General features: G+C 43.1%; 1 protein-coding gene across 1 annotated transcript in view; it reads left to right on the forward strand.

Annotated features, from left to right (window-relative positions):
- The first annotated feature begins 8,815 nt into the window (after nucleotides 1-8,815).
- Nucleotides 8,816-21,380, forward strand: part of LOC124137284 (hornerin-like) — a 48,485-nt gene continuing 35,920 nt past the window's right edge. Inside the window, exon 1 of the mRNA XM_048392884.1 lies at nucleotides 8,816-9,047. Within this exon, the coding sequence (XP_048248841.1) occupies nucleotides 8,816-9,047 (232 nt within the window). The remainder of the gene's footprint in view (nucleotides 9,048-21,380) is intronic.

Here is a 21,380-nt window from a genome sequence, read left to right on the forward strand (position 1 = left end):
TATTTCGTTTCATCAAATTCTACTTTTTATGGCCGCATTTGAACGACAGTGACCCAGAATCAGAGATCACCGCACCCCAACAATAACTAGAATTTATTACACACCGGAGCGTATGCCGCGGCGTTATCAGATAGAGGCGGGGGTGAAGGTCAAGTAAAATGTTGACGTCGCTTTCCCCCTGGCAGCCCAAGGTGAGAGCCTGCACTGTTCATGCACAAGGGTATGCGTGTCACAAGGTGACGCGCCTTTCAGCGTAATAATGTCTGGCGTCACGTCAGCTTCGTCGCACATACCAGCAGCTTGTGTTACAGGCCCCTGTTATCTGGGGACATTATTACACTTTTTTTATGATTTCCTGTTGGCTGAAAAGACCCAACATTTAGTTGGGGGTCGCCGTTGTAACTGAACATATGTTACTATGCGTTGTGATTATATTTGGGGGGAAAAGTTAGCGGTCCTATTTATAAGCCTTTCGAACCTCCAGTTTAATCACCTTCACAATAATGGTCATTTCCATGGTTGGAGTTAGTGAGTTAGGGTTTAAACGCCGCTTTAATCAGAATTTTAGTAATGTTGCTGTGTCAGCTGTGATATAGGCTGTAAATATTTGTTATGGAGGTGAAATGGGGTTTAACGTCGCGTCAAGAATATTGCGAACTGTATGCACGCACGTGTGCGTGTGCGCGTGTCATAGAGCCTGATTTGTTTACAGGCGACCGTCGCATGGCAGTAGTTCTGCTGTGTGGCGTCAGGCAATAAATACTTTCTTTTTTTTTAATAAAAATTGTATGAAAGGCGGGTGCTACCGGTAGATCAGGAAATGCCTACCTTTTTGCGAACACCTGGTGTCATCGCTGATTATCAGTGGCTCATTCATATAACTTTCACAGCTATTTTGACTTTTACGCCAAATCTTAATCGCCTTCTTCAGATATTCTGGACTAATTATTCTCTTGCATTGTCGTCTTATATTATATCTTGTCAGGTTAAAAAGGGCCCCCAGATAGGACGGACACAGTGCTGACTATCCGTAAAGGTAGACCTGGTTCTAGCAACTAGACAGTCCTTGCAAGTCCCAGAGAAGTCATTCTGACACAGCCTTGGCTGTCTGCTGTTTCAAATGTTTTGACGTATGTCAATCTTACAGTCGATTATTACCCTACATACATAGAAACTATATATAACTTTCACATAAGACACTTTACCAAGCTCTAAGCTTAGGCTGGAAATTGGCTCTAGACCGGGAACACACTCTCCCTTTAAGAGCAGTGAAGTGGGAAGTTCTGCCTATTTCCTCCTTATAACTCTTGCTGGACCTCGAGGCCGGTTTACAATTATACTACTTATGTTTTCATAGGGATACAAATATGTTAAAAAAAATAAATCATAAGTAATCAGTTTGGTGTAGGACTAATAGCAATACCAATAGTAAAAGCATGTACAGTATTCCCTCGAATAAACGCCCGGGTTTTCAGACACTCTTTACCCCCGGCGTTTAATCGCAAATATGATAACGGGGAGAAACATCCGTGCATGAAAACCACTCGGCGTTTATTCGAGGCCCGACGAAACACGGTGACCGGGTATAAATCTGCAGCAATGATAACATTGTAATAGTAGACTTCACTGGCTGGAAAAAAACTATTCTAAATAATGACCTGTCTGCACCAGGACCTTTCCATGCACGACTACAAAAAGGGCCATGGCTCACAGATACCAAATTTCATCCACACAATTCATGCAATTTAGTTATGTGTTTTCTCAAAATAGCTGACAACAGCAAAAATCCCCCCCCTCACACATCTTTTGCAACCCGCCGCAACCTAAGTTTGAGGGTTCGCTCCATTCTCCTTCGTGTAATTACATTAACATTTAGTCTATGAAAATCTTATATTACACAATACTCTTCTCGCCTCTAAACTTAAACAAATAATTTTCCTGATCATGATTTCATATTCATGTGGAATAGAGCTTACTCGAGCTGGTTTCTCTTGTTGTTGTATACAAATCTGGATTGTTTTTGTCATAAAATAAATATATTCCAGTCATGGTGCAGGACGACTCGTTTCCCTCGCACGCTCGTTATGGCTCTCTGTTTGCCCTACATATTTCGTCCTCCTGAATGTCACGACCCCGCGTATCATACATGGTCTAACGTCATACTCAACTTGAGCAGCCCTGTTCCCAGCGTAGGCTGCGCTTGCGTTACAGCGCAACCTACCCAGGAAACCAGACTGTAAGTGGCACTGACATCATTTCAGGGGAGACAACGTACAGTGTATACTGGAATTATACATCGCCGTATGACATGACATACACATGGTTATAAGAAACACGTTTGAAGACGTGTAATAGTCGCTCCCACGTCACTGGTAGCTGTTGCGATACTGAGTTCGTGAGAAAGTAACACAACGTGAAACCCCACGCTGTGATACGCATGAAACACACGGCCATACAATTTCTCCATTACCTGAAAAATACGTAGTTACGTTCATTCCAAGACGAAATATGTCATTTTTAATATAGCAATACGTGGGAGTGTTATGACGGCGAATATCACGTTTAAGCAGTGGTTATTAGTTCTTAGCTGAGGATTGATACGAAATCCTTCCCTTTTGATCATGGCCTAGTACAAATCTTAGATAATCGAGTGAGTGAGGTTCCGCGCCGCTTGTATAGCACCGCGGGTCCCTTCAAGAATGGACTTCACCCATTGTACCTATGCGTGAACATAGTCTATCTTATATGGGAATATACTCAAACGCAGCAAAATTAAAGACACTCACCGAGTCACACGAAAAGACTGGACGATTTAAAGTAACATGTGGCCTAAATACTTCACAAGGGAATTTCCTTTCTGCACACATCAAAAGTACAAAATCTTTGTTAAACGTATCTCGCAAAACAAAAAACTAATTGCGTACATATTCTATAGTTCCATGTGATTGTGTTACAGAAAGTCTACACCCAGTCTGATCAATCTTAGATCTTAAAGTACTCATGGAAATGAAAAAACCCTGTTTTGCTGGATTTAATAATCGACACAAAGCATTACGTAGATGTAAATACGAAATAAAAAAAACCACTGGAAAAGTACTAGTCTGGATTTGCTAGTTTTATCTCAGTGCTCAATACAAAATGTACTTTACAGGAGGTAATTTGTAGGCACTTTCAACATTCAAAAATAAAACTAAGTCCAAATTGACATGGCAGAAACAGGCTATAGGCATTATGCAAATTAGCCTGGAAAAAAGTTATCAAAACGAGGCCCTCCCATTTTTGGTGACGTCAGAGCGGCCTTTCAATTGACCATGACCATGCACTATCCGAAGTAACATTCGTCACCATTCGCCCCTTTCCGTAACCAACAAGATGACGTTCGCTATTCGGCGTGTTCCGGAATAACACGAGTTGGTCACGAATGTCCGGAAGTGTTTTTACGAATGTTACGACGTTCGTAGATAAGCTTAGACTGGAATCAGTCCCTGTTTCCTAAACTAATTAATGCGATAATTCAGACTATCCGGGGTATATTGTTCTTCTATTTCGTGGAATGTCTATTGATACAGAATTATGCCATAATAGAAAGTTATGTTTCAAATGTTTTCGATTGTTTAAGATATTGGCACACATTTATTGTATGATAATAATATGGAGACTAGTTGAGTCTTGGATGTGGTAGGCAGGACAGACACGGCAAGCTCCAGGCTTTCATTCCGAGAATAGTCGGCTGTGCATAGCCCTTCCTAACAACATGTACGTACGAGTCCTACACTCTCAAGAGAAGGGGCGGTCGGGTAGCCTAGTGGTTAAAGCGTTCGCTCGTCACGCCGAAGACCCGGGTTCCATTCCCGACATGGGTACAATGTGTGAAGCCCATTTCTGGTGTCCCCCGCCGTGATATTGCTGGAATATTGCCAAAAGCGGCGTAAAACCATACTCACTCACTCACTCACTCACTCACTCACTCACTCAAGAGAACGCGAACTGCTAACATTCTCCAACATCAGCAAAAAATAAGGATTCTATCACACAGGTAGTCAGGGATATGAAAGGACCCGCTATCAACATAAGGATAGTTCTTGGTGCCGTTCGTTGTTTCAATTGTTATTGTTGAATGATATTGCGATATTTTGATCCATAGAAATAACGATATTTGCACATGTGCAGATTCTCAAAGCTGTTTGGTCATGGCAGCAACATGAGTGAGTGAGTGAGTTAAAATTTAACCGCATCGGCATTATTTCAGCCATATAGCGACGAGAACAAGTTGATGTACACAAGTGGCAGCAACATGACGTGGGTGTTATTGTTTTGAACAACACGTCGTCCATTGTTCACACATTGGTACGGATATACATATGTCATCAGAGAAACAGTTGACTTCAGTGCAAATTCTTTGCAGGATTGACTTGTTATGCACTTATTTGTCTTCTGTATAATATCACTTTGTATTGAGACCCGTGAAGATTCGGGGTTGAATAGGTCTTCAGAACCCATGCTTGCCACAAAAGCCGACTATGCTTGTCGTAAGCTGCGACTAACGGGATTGGGTGGTCAGGCTCGCTGACTTGGTTGATGCAAGTCATGTATCCCAATTGCGTGAATCGATGCTCAAACAACAAACCAACCAACCAACCAACCAACCAATACCAACTTTCTTTCTTTCTTTGTCGTTTAACGCCACAGTCAGCAATATTCCAGCTATATGACGGCGGTCTGTTAATAATCGAGTCTGAACCAGACAATCCAGTGATTAATATCATGAGCATCGACCCACGCAATTGGGATCGATGACATGCATCAACCAAGTCAGCGAGCCTGACCACCCGATCCCGTTAGTCGCCTTTTTACGACAAGTTGGTATTGAATACAATAACCTATTGTTGTGAATGCCTCACTAAAGATCTGGGAGTTGCATCATTAAAAACAAAGGAGTTTGAACTGTTCATAAGATGACTAAAATGCTCTGGATCGGAAGTAACCAATTAAAGACGACCCGGAATTGAACTTCCTCGGTTTCTGGCGGAAAGATGACTTCGGCCGAAATATCTGACACACAGAACAATGGCTGGGTAAAACGATCCTAGTGCCATGGCATAGACTTGCAGCAATAGTCGGCTAAGATCGTTTCATGGAAGGAGTCATTTTGGGTCTTTACCCCAGATCAATCCCAGTAGTACGACTGACAAATAAAGTCCTTTGAGTCCATTAACATCCAGCCATCCTGTTCCAGAAAGACTCTTGTTGCAAATACACAACGTATACGACAGTGAGAGGAAATTGACACAATAATATAAAGTGTCTATACCGTTATGACAACATAATAAATAATGAAAAATTAATTACCAGCATTTGCTTGTTAAATACGAACACATACCGTATTAAAGGACTAAAATAAATCGTTTCGTTAAAATCGCAACGTGAAAATCAGCAAGCACGGGCATGGTGCTGACAAACCCAAAAAACATAACCAAGACGAATCTAGGGATTCGAACTCACGATCACAGTGATTGAGGGAGTGAGTTGGGTTTACCGCCGCTTTTAACAGTATTCCAGTTATATCGCGGCGTGTCAGCTAAATGTGGGAGGAAAGCCCGAAGTGATGCAGGTCTCAGACGTTTACCACTTCGGTGAAACCCACGAGCACGGGTATGGTGCTGACAAACCTAGAAACATAATCGTGGCGAACCGGGATTCGAACCCACAATCATAGGATTCTGGCGTGTCCAGGGGACGAAACTCTGCACAGCGAATCGCGGCGCCTGGGACAACTGGGACCCCTTTGCCCCCTCACGATCACAGACTTTTGGCAATGGACGCAACACTGCGCCTTAGGAGGACTCCTAAGCAACCTCGAATTTGAAATAATTAGAATAAAACTAAAATACTTACATCTGCACACATTCTTCCTTTAATGATTCTGGTGTAAATGGAGCAGGCACCTTGTACACGCGACTTCTTCCTTGTATTTGTTCTACCATCACATCTACTCTATCACTATCGTATCAATATATGTACTAACCTGCTAAGGCTACATGTGTATCTATCAAGAACAAGATAGACTTCGTCTTTTAAAACGTCAGAGGAACACGTAGGCTCTAGGCCGTGTTTACTAGAAGCTAAATCCGCAATCTTAAGGATTTTGGAATTCCTAACGTCAACAAATCCTTCCTCCCATCTGCCTTCTTCCATAACGCAAATACAATGCACGGTTGTTATTTCACTATTGCGGAATCAGCACTTGCACGTAGGAACGCGGTTGAATCTAAATTCAGCCGAACAAGTACTTTCGTTTTCTAAACAACATTAACCTACTTTCAGGATATACCGCATATTGCGGATTTTCACCGTCAGCCATTACACGTTATTCTGAGACGGTAACTATGTAACAGACATACGCAGGCGCGTGCATCTCGTCAGCTACCAAACTCTTCCCCGAGTAACTCACCAAATGCACCCCACGTGCATGAGCAGATATCAAGCGCGTGCTGCATTCTGCACATCCCATGACGTGAGCAGAACGTGCATGCTAACACAGTGACCGCAATTCGCGCGAGGCGCAAGCGGGTAGAACTGAGCATGCGCGGAATTCTGTTGCGCGCGTGTACGTGAAAATAGCAAATGGGGGACACACGACGGGAGCCCCATCGTTGCAATGTGCGGATTGCGCTCACCGACCTTGGTTAGAAAATACCGTGCAACTGAAACGTAAACATACGCGGCAAACACGAAGCCTATCTATGATGCAAGAACTGGCAGAGTGATGGCAGGTGACTGCATGTCTTGGCCATGTTTGAAAGGGGAGGTAATTCTGGTAGTTAAATGCAGTGAAGTGATATTATTTGTTTGTTTGTTTGTTTATCGTTTAACAGCAATATTCCAGCTATATGACGGCGGTCTGTAAATAATCGAGTCTGGAACAGACAGTCTAGTGATTGACATCATGAGCATCGCTCTACGCAATTGGGATACGATGACATGCATCAACCAAGTCAGCGAGCTTGACCACCCGATTCCGTTAGTCGCCTCTTACGACAACCATAGTCTACCCCGGATCTTCACGGGTCGAAGCGATATTAAGAAGGGCGGGTGATACTGTACAGGATCATCCAAAATACTTCTATTGTGTGATGTTTTCATGTGAGGTCTAGACGTTGTGCCCTGTCTAATAATGAGACACCGCCCCTATGTCATAATACACTGCAGGGCAGAGGAAAGTATACACCCATGTTTGAAGTGAGTGAGTGAGTGAGTATGGTTTTACGCCGCTTTTAGCAATATTCCAGCAATATCACGGCGGGGGACACCAGAAATGCATGTTTGAAGTGAAACAAACAAGAAATTGTTATTCGATGGTGCTGTGTTTGATACGGGTATTAAAGGTGATATTGCATGCATCATATCAATGACTAACAAGAAGTCGACATCAGCAAATGAGAAAGCAGCTTTCTCGAGCTTTACGGCACTCGTTTCAACCTGGCGACTTCCATTTCAGACTACGCTTGAAAAATATGTTGACACAGTTCTCGATTAAAATTTTGAAAACTGAACAAACGAACATTCCGGTATGTCTAATATATGGTTGAGATTTCTTACATCTCTGAGTACATAAATAAAGAGTTAATTTCTTTGTCCAGTCATCTTGATCTACTTTGTTCTATATTCTATATTTATTGTATTTGCTCTTATTTGTGTGTTGTTTAACGCCGAACTCAGCAGTATTCTACTTATATGAAGGCGGTCTGTTAATAATCGAGTCTGGACCAGAACATCCAGTGATTGATATCATGAGCATCGATTCAATTGGGATACGATGACATGCATCAACCAAGTCAGCGAGCCTGACCACCCGATACCCTTAGTAGTCTCTTACGTCTCATGGGTCTAAAGCCCTAACTCGAATCTTCACGGGTCGGCAGCACGTTTTACTGCAAGCCTTAGTGGGAGACTGGCAGAATTACGAAACCAATGGAACTGATTTATGTGCTCAAAGTCAACACAAAGCAAGATAGGCACCTTATAACTAACCTGCTTGTTTATCTTGTCCTGTGTAATGGGGTTTTGACATCACATACGTCATTTAAGAGATGAGCTCTTGAAAGCAACAAACATACCCATTAGCATGACCACTAAACAAAGCAGGTTGCATTCTGCAGTTCTATCTTCTCGGCACCCAGCAATTCGTACACTTCTGACCCCACGTCAAAGGCAGGCTCGTTTGCTTTGGTGCCGATGTCACAAGCTTTGGAACCAGTGTCAGTGGTAGTCAGTTCTGTTCTCAGGTGGGAACAGATTCAATCACTCCTTCCATGATAGCCGTTGGCGTATTTATAGACGGCGCTATGAACGTTTGGAGGAGACTCTGTAGTGGCACATACTCGGTTTTTAGGGGTATACCCACTGCAAGGACATAGTTACATATTGTTGCTTGGAATCTCAACCCACAGGGTGCACGGTGGCCCAGTCGTCTGAGGCGACGCAATTTACTGTACAGAATTTCGCCCCAATGGTTTCGCAAGAAACCTATGATGGTGGATTCGAATCCCGGTTCGCCCCGATTTTGTTTGTCGATTTGTCAGTACCATCCTTTGCTCATGGAGTTCACCAAAGTGGTAAACTTCCAAGACCTGAATCACTTTTGGTTTTCCGCCCACATAAAGCTGACACGCTGTGATAAAACTGGAATACCGTTCAAAGCGGCGTTAAACCCAACTCCCTCAGGAACTCACTCACTCAACCCACAAAGCTACAAAAATGAGATATTTTCCCCATTTGAAGTACCTTCACGAGGAATGTGTCGCTAAAGCCGGTAATGCTCATCCACACCGCGGAAATATTCGACAACAAGGCATACCCGGGGAGGTTCAGCCTGCTTGGTCCCTTGATCATCTCGGGGGTGAGACGGAGCCTAGTCTTTCCAGAAGCCATCCTGTGCCAAGATCTTAGGACGCTGCATGGAGCTTTCATTCGGGAGTGGATCGCCATACCTCGGGTTGTCACAATAACCATGGTGAGCAGGATGAAGTCAAAATACACCGATGGAGGTAACACAAGACACTACTACCACAAAGTAAAAGCTCTATAAATGTGACAGCAAATAGACCCTACAAATGTGAATATACAGAATGATCTTTCAACCTTCCTTTTCACGAATTTCATTTCCTTTTTTTTTGTAATTTTTGGGAAATTGTTTCAGTTCCATAATATGTGGGAGACTCTTCGATAGTTGCTCTGAATATGCAACATATATTTGGTGTTGGCAGGTAAATGTACGATTTTGTGACACTTGAATCAAACTAACTTGGACTGCTATTTTGCCTAAACCTAGTTTCCCTTTAAGGGTCAGCATCACACACAGAAGCTGAAGGGGTTGGACGTCCAGGGGACCCCCTTCTCTAATGATAATGTCCGACGTAGCTCCGGGGTAGAACAGGCATTCAGTGCAAACGGTACTGTTAATAGCCGACTAAAATTAGCACAGGGGGGTCCAAATGTGACGTCACCGATATCAGTCACTGGTATGTCTGTCAGAGGCTCAAATATTTACACACGACTTGAAAACGTCTGACTGTGGCGTAAAACAACATTCACTCCCCTCACATACATTTAATAGTCAGGTATTTCTGTAGGGATATAACGAGGGGGGGGGGGGGGGCAAAAAGTAGTTTCGGAAAACTTGAAAAGAAAATTGGGTTTTAATGTGGAATTCAACTACTTGTAGGTAAAACACCGTGAAAATAACCTCCAAATCAGTATGTCACTATATGGCACAGATACTGCCGGTGTAACGTTAAATTTTACTTCAATCACTCACTTCAAATCAATACTGAACATTTTGATCGTGCTCAAAGCGCATGACATTATCAACTCACCAAGGAGTATCTTCAAGGCTAATTTCATATAGCATCAACCGCACTTAGTCTTACCCCGGGTACGTTACTTTAATGACATACTGGGTCTAAGACATACAATCTGTGAAAGGTACACAGTTCATAAAGGGTGGTTAAACTTGAAACATGGGGAACATTTGTTTCAAGTGCGTCCTGCAGGTTAAACTGTGTTTGTTGCAATTCTGTACATTGCGGGAATCACAACCGTTTTGATTTGGGCGTTCTCATGTCTTTGCGACTTAATAATTGTTTTCTGAATTAAGCCTGCAACATATTAATTATTTGTTCTTCAGAATCTCCCCAAGAAGCTGGTAGCTCTATGTTTATATATAGTTGTTTTCGTAGCAGCAGTTATTCAGATTGAGAAAGAAAACAAAATAGGAGTAGAAAGTAAAATCGATGATATTATATAGTTTAATTATTTCATGGAGGCATTTACGTCGATATACCGTACATCATACAATATATGTGTATTTATCTACATGGGAATATAAAATTCAGATTTTATGAACAGTGTTAAATTGTTGTTTTTCCAGAACAGTGTCTAGTAAATATTAAATGTTCACTGTTGTGGAAAAATGAATTTACGTATTGAATCTGACGACGGGAAAGATTTTGTTCGAAGAAACATTATGTTTATATGGTTAAGGAATGTTTATTTAAAGAAAGTCTGTTTTTTTCTGTTGATCTGTTGTGAAAGTTTTTAAACGAAATCAATATATGAAAATTGTAAAAACCAACATGCATGGAAACTAGGTGCATATATATTTTATGGTTTCAATGTGAGAAAACAATGGGTTGAAAACGACTACAATGTGAATTAAATTTTTGGAAACTTAAAATATTGATGTTAATGCATTAAAAAAGATACAGAGGCGGACCTTTCATCAATATATTCTTTGTGAGTTCTTGGCCGGATGGCCTACAAACAAACATACATAGTATATATGTGGATTAATATGACAGACATGTATCAAAAGAAACATCCAGACAACGATTTCACAATTACTTATTTCTTATATGTCAAGCAATATATATTTATATTCTATATAATATTTCTAATTCCATTTTTTAGTATTTGAAACATTTGAAACGTTCTTAGTGTGTTGATAAATGAAATGAATCGTTGACCTGAACCAGCTGGTGTTCGGATCTATTTCACTTGAGGGAAATGACATGTACATGACAAACCATGGCTATATGGAGTCATCCACACGCAAACCATCTACACGCAAACCATCCACACGCAAACCATCTACACGCAAACCATCCAGACGCAATCCACCTACACGCAAAACACCCACACGCAAACCATCCACACGCAATCCATCTACAGGCAAACCATCTAAACGCAAACCACCTACACACAAACCATCTACACGCAAACCATCTACACGCAAACAATCTAAACGCAAACCATCTACACGCAATCCATCCCCACGCAAACCATCTACACGCAAACAATCTACACGCAAACCATCTACACGCAAACCATCTACACGTAATCCATCCACACGCAAACCATCCACACGCAATCCATCTACACGCAAACAATCTACACACAAACCATCTACACGCAAACCACCTACACGCAAACCATCTACACGCAAACCATCTCCCAGCAAACCATCTACACGCAAACAATCTACACGCAAACCATCTAATCGCAAACCATCTACACGCAAACCACCTGCACGTAAACCACCTGCACGCAAACCATCCACACGCAAACCATCTACACGCAAACCACCTACACGTAAACCATCTTCACGCAAACCATCCACACGCAAACCATCCACACGCAAACCATCTACACGCAAGCCACCCACACACAAACCATCCACACGCAAACCATCTACACGCAAACCATCTACACGCAAACCACCTACTCGCAAACATCCACACGCAAACCATCTACACGCAAACCACCTACACGTAAACCATCTTCACGCAAACCATCCACACGCAAACCATCCACACACAAACCATCCACACGCAAACCATCTACACGCAAACCATCTACACGCAAACCACCTACACGCAAACCATCTACACGCAAACCACCTACACGCAAACCATCTACACGCAAACCATCTACACGCAAACCATCTACACGCAAGCCACCTACACGTAAACCATCTACACGCAAACCATCTACACGCAAACCATCTACACGCAAACCACCTACACGCAAACCACCTACACGCAAACCACCTACACGCAAACCACCTACACGCAAACCATCTACACGCAAACAATTTACACGCAAACAATCTACACGCAAACAACCTACACGCAAACCACCTACACGCAAACCATCTACACGCAAACCATCTACACGCAAACCATCTACACGCAAACAATCTACACGCAAACCATCTACACGCAAACCACCTACACGCAAACAGTCTACACGCAAACCACCTACACGCAAACCATCTACACGTAAACCATCTACACGCAAACCATCTACATGCAAACCACCTACACGCAAACCATCTACACGCAAACCACCTACACACAAACCACCTACACACAAACCACCCACACGCAAACCACCTACACGTAAACCATCTACACGCAAACAACCTACACGTAAACCACCTACACGCAAACCACCCACACGCAAACCATCTACACGCAAACCACCCACACGTAAACCATCTACACGCAAACAACCTACACGTAAACCACCTACACGCAAACCACCCACACGCAAACCATCTACACGCAAACCACCCACACGCAAACCATCCACACGCAAACCACCTACACGCAAACCAACTACACGCAAACCATCTACACGTAAACCATCTACACGCAAACCATCCACACGCAAACCATCCACACGCAAACCATCTACACGCAAACCACCTACACGCAAACCATCCACACGCAAACATCCACACGCAAACCACCTACACGCAAACCACCTACACCCAAATCATCTACACGCAAACCATCTACACGCAAACCATCCACACGCAAACCTTCCACACGCAAACCATCTACACGCAAACCATCTACACGCAAACCACCTACCAACTTCCATGCACTGACGTCGTCAATAGTTCATGGAATGTGAACTTTGAATAACGATTCCAGATCGAAACCGGAAGTAGCGGTGTCGTGGGGACCGTCATCTGGTTTGTTTTGAACTGGTGCCAGCTTTCAATCCTTTTCATGTTCAGTCCGATGATATGCATGTTCGCATCTTGGGGTAAATGATTAATAATATGATCTTCAGTGAAGTAGAAGTGCGCAGTGAATCCTAAAGCGCACATTATTTTAGACTTCGTTTTGAGCCCAACGTTAATTATAGCCCTCCAATCAGGTTACTCTGCTGGGCCCCTTTCTGTCTGTGTTAAAGTATTTGGGTTACGAGCGTCTTAGTGCTAAGATCACTTTGTGGAACGGGGCCCTGAGCGAGAATTCCTGCGCTGAGTTAGTGATGTTAAGTTGGCGACGTTACTAAGTTATTGCGGTGAACGGGCCCATGGTATTTATCATGATAGAAATAATACACTGATTAGTCGAGGATGGCTAGACTAACACTAAGTCTATGGAAACATTTCTTTAAAATAATTGATTTTTTTTCTTCAAAAGAACCTTTCCACTTCTGCTGTGGAGTCAATGCCACTAGACTTGGTTTAGTTTGATATAGACTTTTGGTAAAAAATATCTATATGTATATATAAATTCCACAGTCATGGCGCAGGGCGAGAGGATGGCTGAAACCCTTCCATGTCGAAAATTGGTATGATATGATGGACCCACTTTATTTATTATGTTTCATTAAAAAACGGTATCGTTTTATTATGACTACGTGTTCGACCTGATAAGAAGACTTTTGTCTCACCATAACCAATTTTAGTGTTCGTAGCCATGATTTCCCACACCTATCGGGCGTTTTAGACTACCCGGTCATCAAGGGGACGCCAGCCTGCGGCTTACGGGTGCCTATTCTATCCGCGATTCCCAACGTGTGATTTTTGTGTGTTCAATCGTGTACACATTTTGCTTCACAAAGTGGCTTATCTCAGCGAGTAGACGTTTTCATGGACATTTTAATCTGTAATGAGGTTTCCAATAAGTTCATGTTTCAAACGCTCAGCGCCCACGATAATGCATCCTGTGCTAAATATAAACCACACCTAACTAGCCTGTGAACTTTTCACACGGTGACCTTCCAACTATCATCGTATGGAGGATATACACGATGACACTCATGTCCCCGCCCCCAAATGTCCCCACTCCCCTAGCCAGACCCTTCACCCCCATCCCTACCTCCCTCCCCTCTCTCGACATGAATGAATGTCAGTAGTTAATTATCGTCCTTGTGACATACTGGATATTTTCAAGATTATAACAATTGAATTCATTGTTCTGTTGATTTGTAGTTTCATATTCTATTTTATCTATAACGTCTAATAATTATTGGCCTCGGGTGGGTGGATATGAAAAATATAAATTATCCTGTCCCTTATCTTATGTTATGTTATTTACCAAATTTTTACGTGGATGGACTTTAGTGTTTTCGTTATCAATCAAGAGAAAACATGAATTACTCGTTGTTTATGTTTTAATTGTAAACAAAGTAAGACATTACCTCGTGGTTCTTAGTGAAGGTGGAGGGTTTCGGGTTTTTTAATATATATATATTAAAAAATATAAAAAGTAAAATGTAAAATGTATATAGTAAAAATGAATATGAAAATTTCTTCAAACCCGCGTGGATAGTGTTCTTGGTCAAGGTAGAGAGTTGCTGTTTTTCATTTATTTATTTTTTCATGATAAAAACAAAATATGAAATCACGTAAATCTGGCGTGGTTATCGTTATCAGTGAAGGCGGTGGTTTTCGTTTAGCTTGACTGTGCATGTTAAAAGTGACCCACGAACGACTGATCACTGATAACCCCAGCGTCCAGTGCGGGGTCAAGCGCTGTCCAACTGGGCGTCTAGTTCGTGTATGTATTGTGTGGGGGGCAGTGAGAATATATTGCAGTTTAATGCTTGTTTATGGACGTGGGAGTTAATAAACTGGACAGGTGAACAAACATACCACGTTCTCGTACATCGTTAGTGTCTTCAAGGAGCAAGGCTTATTTGGTTCACGACATGTTTTCGATGACATGCGGAGACGGTTTATTAGATTTTACATATCAGAGTTATTTCCAACGGTTGAAGTAAGGTAAAATGTGGGTTAATTCAGCGTGGAACATCGAGGATGATAATAATTCATGGTGGCTTAAATGCAACAAACAAGAAGTGGTCAGTCGATGGCGATGAATTTGATACGGGTATCAGAGTTGTGTTTTGGACCATAAGTTTGCATTGTGTCGACGACTGTTTTCAGTAAAGTAACGTTTTGATAACGTTTGTAATGTTTTGGTCAGCTCCGGTTTTCTAGTGTATACTTACTTTTGCCCGGCAGTTTATTATTTACAGGTAGAAAATCTATACAGTATAAGTGTAGTCTCTCTAACAGACGCAGAGCATTTGTTTAAAAGTCCTCCTTCTTCATCCATTGGCGGATCCAGAGCCCCCATTCCCCCCCCCCCCCCCCCCCCCCCTCCGCCTGCCCTTTATTAAATTTAGTTTGATTTATTCTCCATAAACCACCAAAGGTGTCACTTGAGCATTTCAGTTATCAATAAAATCAATCAAGATGACGGGAAGCATTTAGAACAGCTAATTCTATGACACAATTCGAATAACTTCATTCATCGTTTTGAAACTTCTACGCAAAGTGGACCGCCCCCAAATACCATGTTTACCATGTTAACCCTCTTTGGTTCATATAATGTACTGAAATAACACCTAAGTTTTTACTTTAATGTGTATTTGCAGACCACCGTCATACAGCTGGAATTTTGCTGGAGTGCGGCGTTAAACATCAAACAAAGTAATAAACAAACAAACAAAAAATCCCCTCTGTAACATGCAATCTTAACTAGTCCCGCGCCATGATTATGGAATATATGTATATATATATATATATATACATATATATATATATATATATATATATATATATATATATATATATATATATATATATATATATATATATATATATACCTTTATTTCATATCTACAAACTCCCACATCAGCATATCCTCCCTTTCATACTGACATACATACACACACGCATACTTCTCCTTCATACCTACGTTCACGAACACCGCCACATGCATACCCCCCCCTTTCATACAGACACACATATACACACGCATATTTCTCCTTCATACCTACGTTTACGTACATCACCACATGCATACCCTCCCTTTCATACCCACATACACCACCACGTGCATACCCTCACCTTTATAACCCACATACACCACGACGTGCACGCCCTTACTTTTATACCCATATACACCACCACGTGCACGCCCTCACTTTTATAAACCACATACACCACCACATGCACACCCTCACTTTTATACCAACATACACCAGCACGTGCACGCCCTCACTTTTATACCCATATACAACACCACATGCACGCTCTCACGTTGATACCCACATACACCACCACGTGCATGCCCTCACTTATAGACCCATATACACCACCACATGCACGCCCTCACTTATATACCCACATACACCACCACATGCACGCCCTCACTTTCATACCCACATACACCACCACATGCACGCCCTCACTTTTATACCCACATACACCACCACATGCACGCCCTCACGTTGATACCAACATACACCACCACATGCACGCCCTCCCTTTTATACCCACATACACCACCACATGCACGCCCTCACTTTTATACCCACATACACAACCACATGCACGCCCTCACTTATATACCCACATACACCACCACATGCACGCCCTCCCTTTTATACCAACATACACCACCACATGCACGCCCTCACTTTTATTACCACATACACCACCACATGCACGCCCTCACTTTTATTACCACATACACCACCACATGCACGCCCTCACTTTTATTACCACATACACCACCACATGCACGCCCTCACTTATATACCAACATACACCACCATGTGTACGCCCTCACGTTGATACCCACATACACCACCACATGCACGCCCTCACTTTTATACCCACATACACCACCACATGCACGCCCTCCCTTTTATATCCACATACACCACCACATGCACGCCCTCACTTATATACCCACATACACCACCACATGCACGCCCTCCCTTTTATACCCACATACACCACCACATGCACGCCCTCACTTTTATTACCACATACACCACCACATGCACGCCCTCACTTTTATTACCACATACACAACCACATGCACGCCCTCACTTTTATACCCACATACACCACCACATGCACGCCCTCCCTTTTATACCCACATACACCACCACATGCACGCCCTCACTTTTATTACCAACATACACCACCACATGCACGCCCTCACTTTTATTACCACATACACCACCACATGCACGCCCTCACTTTTATTACCACATACACCACCACATGCACGCCCTCACTTATATACCAACATACACCACCACGTGTACGCCCTCACTTATATACCCACATACACCACCACATGCACACTCTCACTTTTATATCCACATACACCACCACATGCACGCCCTCCCTTTTATACCCACATACACCACCACATGCACGCCCTCACTTATATACCTACATACACCACCACATGCACGCCCTCCCTTTTATACCCACATACACCACCACATGCACGCCCTCACTTTTATTACCACATACACCACCACATGCACGCCCTCACTTTTATTACCACATACACAACCACATACACGCCCTCACTTTTATTACCACATACACCACCACATGCACGCCCTCACTTATATACCAACATACACCACCACGTGTACGCCCTCCCCTTTACCAACATACACCACCACTTGCACGCCCTCACTTGTATACCAACATACACCACCACATGCACGCCCTCACTTATATACCAACATACACCACCACATGTACGCCCTCCCTTTTATACCAACATACACCACCACATGTACGCCCTCATTTTTTATTACCACATACACCACCACATGCACGCCCTCACTTGTATACCAACATACACCACCACATGTACGCCCTCACTTTTATACCAACATACACCACCACATGCACGCCCACACTTGTATAGCAACATACACCACCACATGTACGCCCTCCCTTTTATACCAACATACACCACCACATGCACGCCCTCACCTTTATACCAACATACACCACCACATGCACGCCCTCACTTCTATACCCACATACACCACCACATGCACGCCCTCACTTATATACCCACATACACCACCACATGCACGCCCTCACTTTTATTACCACATACACCACCACATGCACGCCCTCACTTTTATTACCACATACACCACCACATGCACGCCCTCACTTTTATTACCACATACACCACCACATGCACGCCCTCACTTATATACCAACATACACCACCACGTGTACGCCCTCCCTTTTATACCAACATACACCACCACTTGCACGCCCTCACTTGTATACCAACATACACCACCACTTGCACGCCCTCACTTATATACCAACATACACCACCACATGTACGCCCTCCCTTTTATACCAACATACACCACCACATGTACGCCCTCATTTTTTATTACCACATACACCACCACATGCACGCCCTCACTTGTATACCAACATACACCACCACATGTACGCCCTCACTTTTATACCAACATACACCACCACTTGCACGCCCACACGTTGATAACCACATACACCACCACATGCACGCCCTCACTTTTATTACCACATACACCACCACATGCACGCCCTCACTTTTATTACCACATACACCACCACATGCACGCCCTCACTTATATACCAACATACACCACCACGTGTACGCCCTCCCTTTTATACCAACATACACCACCACTTGCACGCCCTCACTTGTATACCAACATACACCACCACTTGCACGCCCTCCCTTATATACCAACATACACCACCACATGTACGCCCTCCCTTTTATACCAACATACACCACCACATGTACGCCCTCATTTTTTATTACCACATACACCACCACATGCACGCCCTCACTTGTATACCAACATACACCACCACATGTACGCCCTCACTTTTATACCAACATACACCACCACTTGCACGCCCACACGTTGATAACCACATACACCACCACATGCACGCCCTCACTTTTATACCCACATACACCACCACATGCACGCCCTCCCTTTTATACCCACATACACCACCACATGCACGCCCTCACTTATATACCCACATACACCACCACATGCACGCCCTCCCTTTTATACCCACATACACCACCACATGCACGCCCTCACTTTTATTACCACATACACCACCACATGCACGCCCTCACTTTTATTACCAACATACACCACCACATGCACGCCCTCACTTATATACCAACATACACCACCACATGTACGCCCTCATTTTTTATTACCACATACACCACCACATGCACGCCCTCACTTTTATACCAACATACACCACCACTTGCACGCCCTCCCTTTTATACCAACATACACCACCACATGCACGCCCACACTTTTATACCAACATACACCACCACATGCACGCCCTCACTTTTATACCAACATACACCACCACATGCACGCCCACACTTTTATACCAACATACACCACCACATGTACGCCCTCACTTTTATACCCACATACACCACCCAAGGACGCCCTCACTTTTATACCAACATACACCACCACATGCACGCCCTCACTTTTATACCCACATACACCACCACATGCAAGCCCTCACTTTTATACCAACATACACCACCACATGCACGCCCTCACTTTTATACCCACATACACCACCACATGCGCATCCTCAATTTCATATCTAAATACACCCACACTTATAACCTCACTTTCTTACCGACATACATCCACACATTCGGACCCGTGAAGATTCGGGGTAGAAAAGGTCTTCAGCAACCCATGCTTGCCGCCGTAAAGGGTGACTATGCTTGTCGTAAGAGGCGACTAACCGGATCGGGTAATCAGGCTCGCTGACTTAGTTGATACATGTCATCGTATCCCAATTGCGTGGATTGATGCTCATGATATCAATCACTGGATTGTCTGCTCCAGGCGGGATTATTTACAGTCCACCGTCACACAGCTGGAATATTGCTGAGTGCGGCGTTAAACAAGAAACAAACAAACAAACAAAATCTTCCTACATCCCCCATGCACTCTCCCACTTTCAAACCTAAATACACCCACTATTTACATGGTTAATCTTTCACCCCCTCTCCAAACGAATAAACAGTCGTCCATAAACCATACACTTGTCAAGACCTACAATCTAATTTAAACAATAAAGTAAGTATGACAAATAAAAAGTGTTATGCTAAAAGATAATTATGTAGCGGCCTGTCTTTTATAATACATAGTTCGTACGCACCGAACCTGGTCATTGCTCTAAAAGCTCCAAATATTTTTGTGTACCTTTGTAATATTAGTAAAAGCCTTATCAGCATTGTCACATGATCTGAACAAAATACTTCTCAACTCGTAATTGGCGCATTCTGTCAAGAAATGCATTTCATCTTCTTTTACGTTCTTGTAACACAGTGTGCAATCTATCTTCTTATGGTGTAACCAGATCTTCCTCGCTCAATATTAAGAGCCAGGTTTCCACATCCTAGAGATGCTAACAGTCTCCTCTGATACTGACATATACAAATGTACTTATGTCTTGTTTAAATAGACCGCCTCCGTGGTCTAGTGGTTGAGCGTCCGCCCGGAGTTCGATCCCCGACCGCGTCATACCAAAGGACGTTTAAGATGGTATTTGTTGTTACCCCTGCTCGGGTCAGGTCGGCTCGGAGTCAGTATACTGTGTCTGAGTGGGGTATTCATGTTAAACTGCGGCATGGTATCTCAGTGCACTATAAATCGGCATCAGCACGGACTAGTACAGACAGCCACACACACACATGCATGCACTTCGTTTATAAGTGCAATACTCGGACGCGACATTAAACCACATTTTAACCTCACCTCACCTTGTTTAAAAGGCCTGTATGTTCTCAATTTATTTTCATTTGGATAGTTTCTATCATCAAACAGATCAGAATACCACGTCTCTGTATCCCATGCATCCAGCACTTCTTGTCCTTGCTGCAGAAACACATTTCTGCTGGTTGAAGCACAATAACCAAACATACACGTAGATCTATGTAGTTCTAGTTTTTTTGTCCATTCTGTAGCTCGGTAGTCCCATGACGATTTCCGGCGCAGCGCCAATCTGTTGATTATTGCAGTTATAGACGCATGCTTGGCCATAACCACTTTATGAAACTGTCTTAACGCTTCTGTCTGGATTTAGGTTTCTTGACACCTCGCCTCTAGTGAGTGAGTGAGTGAGTTGGGTTTAACGCCGCTTTTAACAGTATTCCAGTTATATCCAG

Source organism: Haliotis rufescens, unplaced genomic scaffold, assembly GCF_023055435.1.
Source record: "Haliotis rufescens isolate VD_foot unplaced genomic scaffold, xgHalRufe1.0.p SCAF_11, whole genome shotgun sequence".
Classification (NCBI taxonomy): Eukaryota; Metazoa; Mollusca; class Gastropoda; order Lepetellida; family Haliotidae; genus Haliotis; species Haliotis rufescens.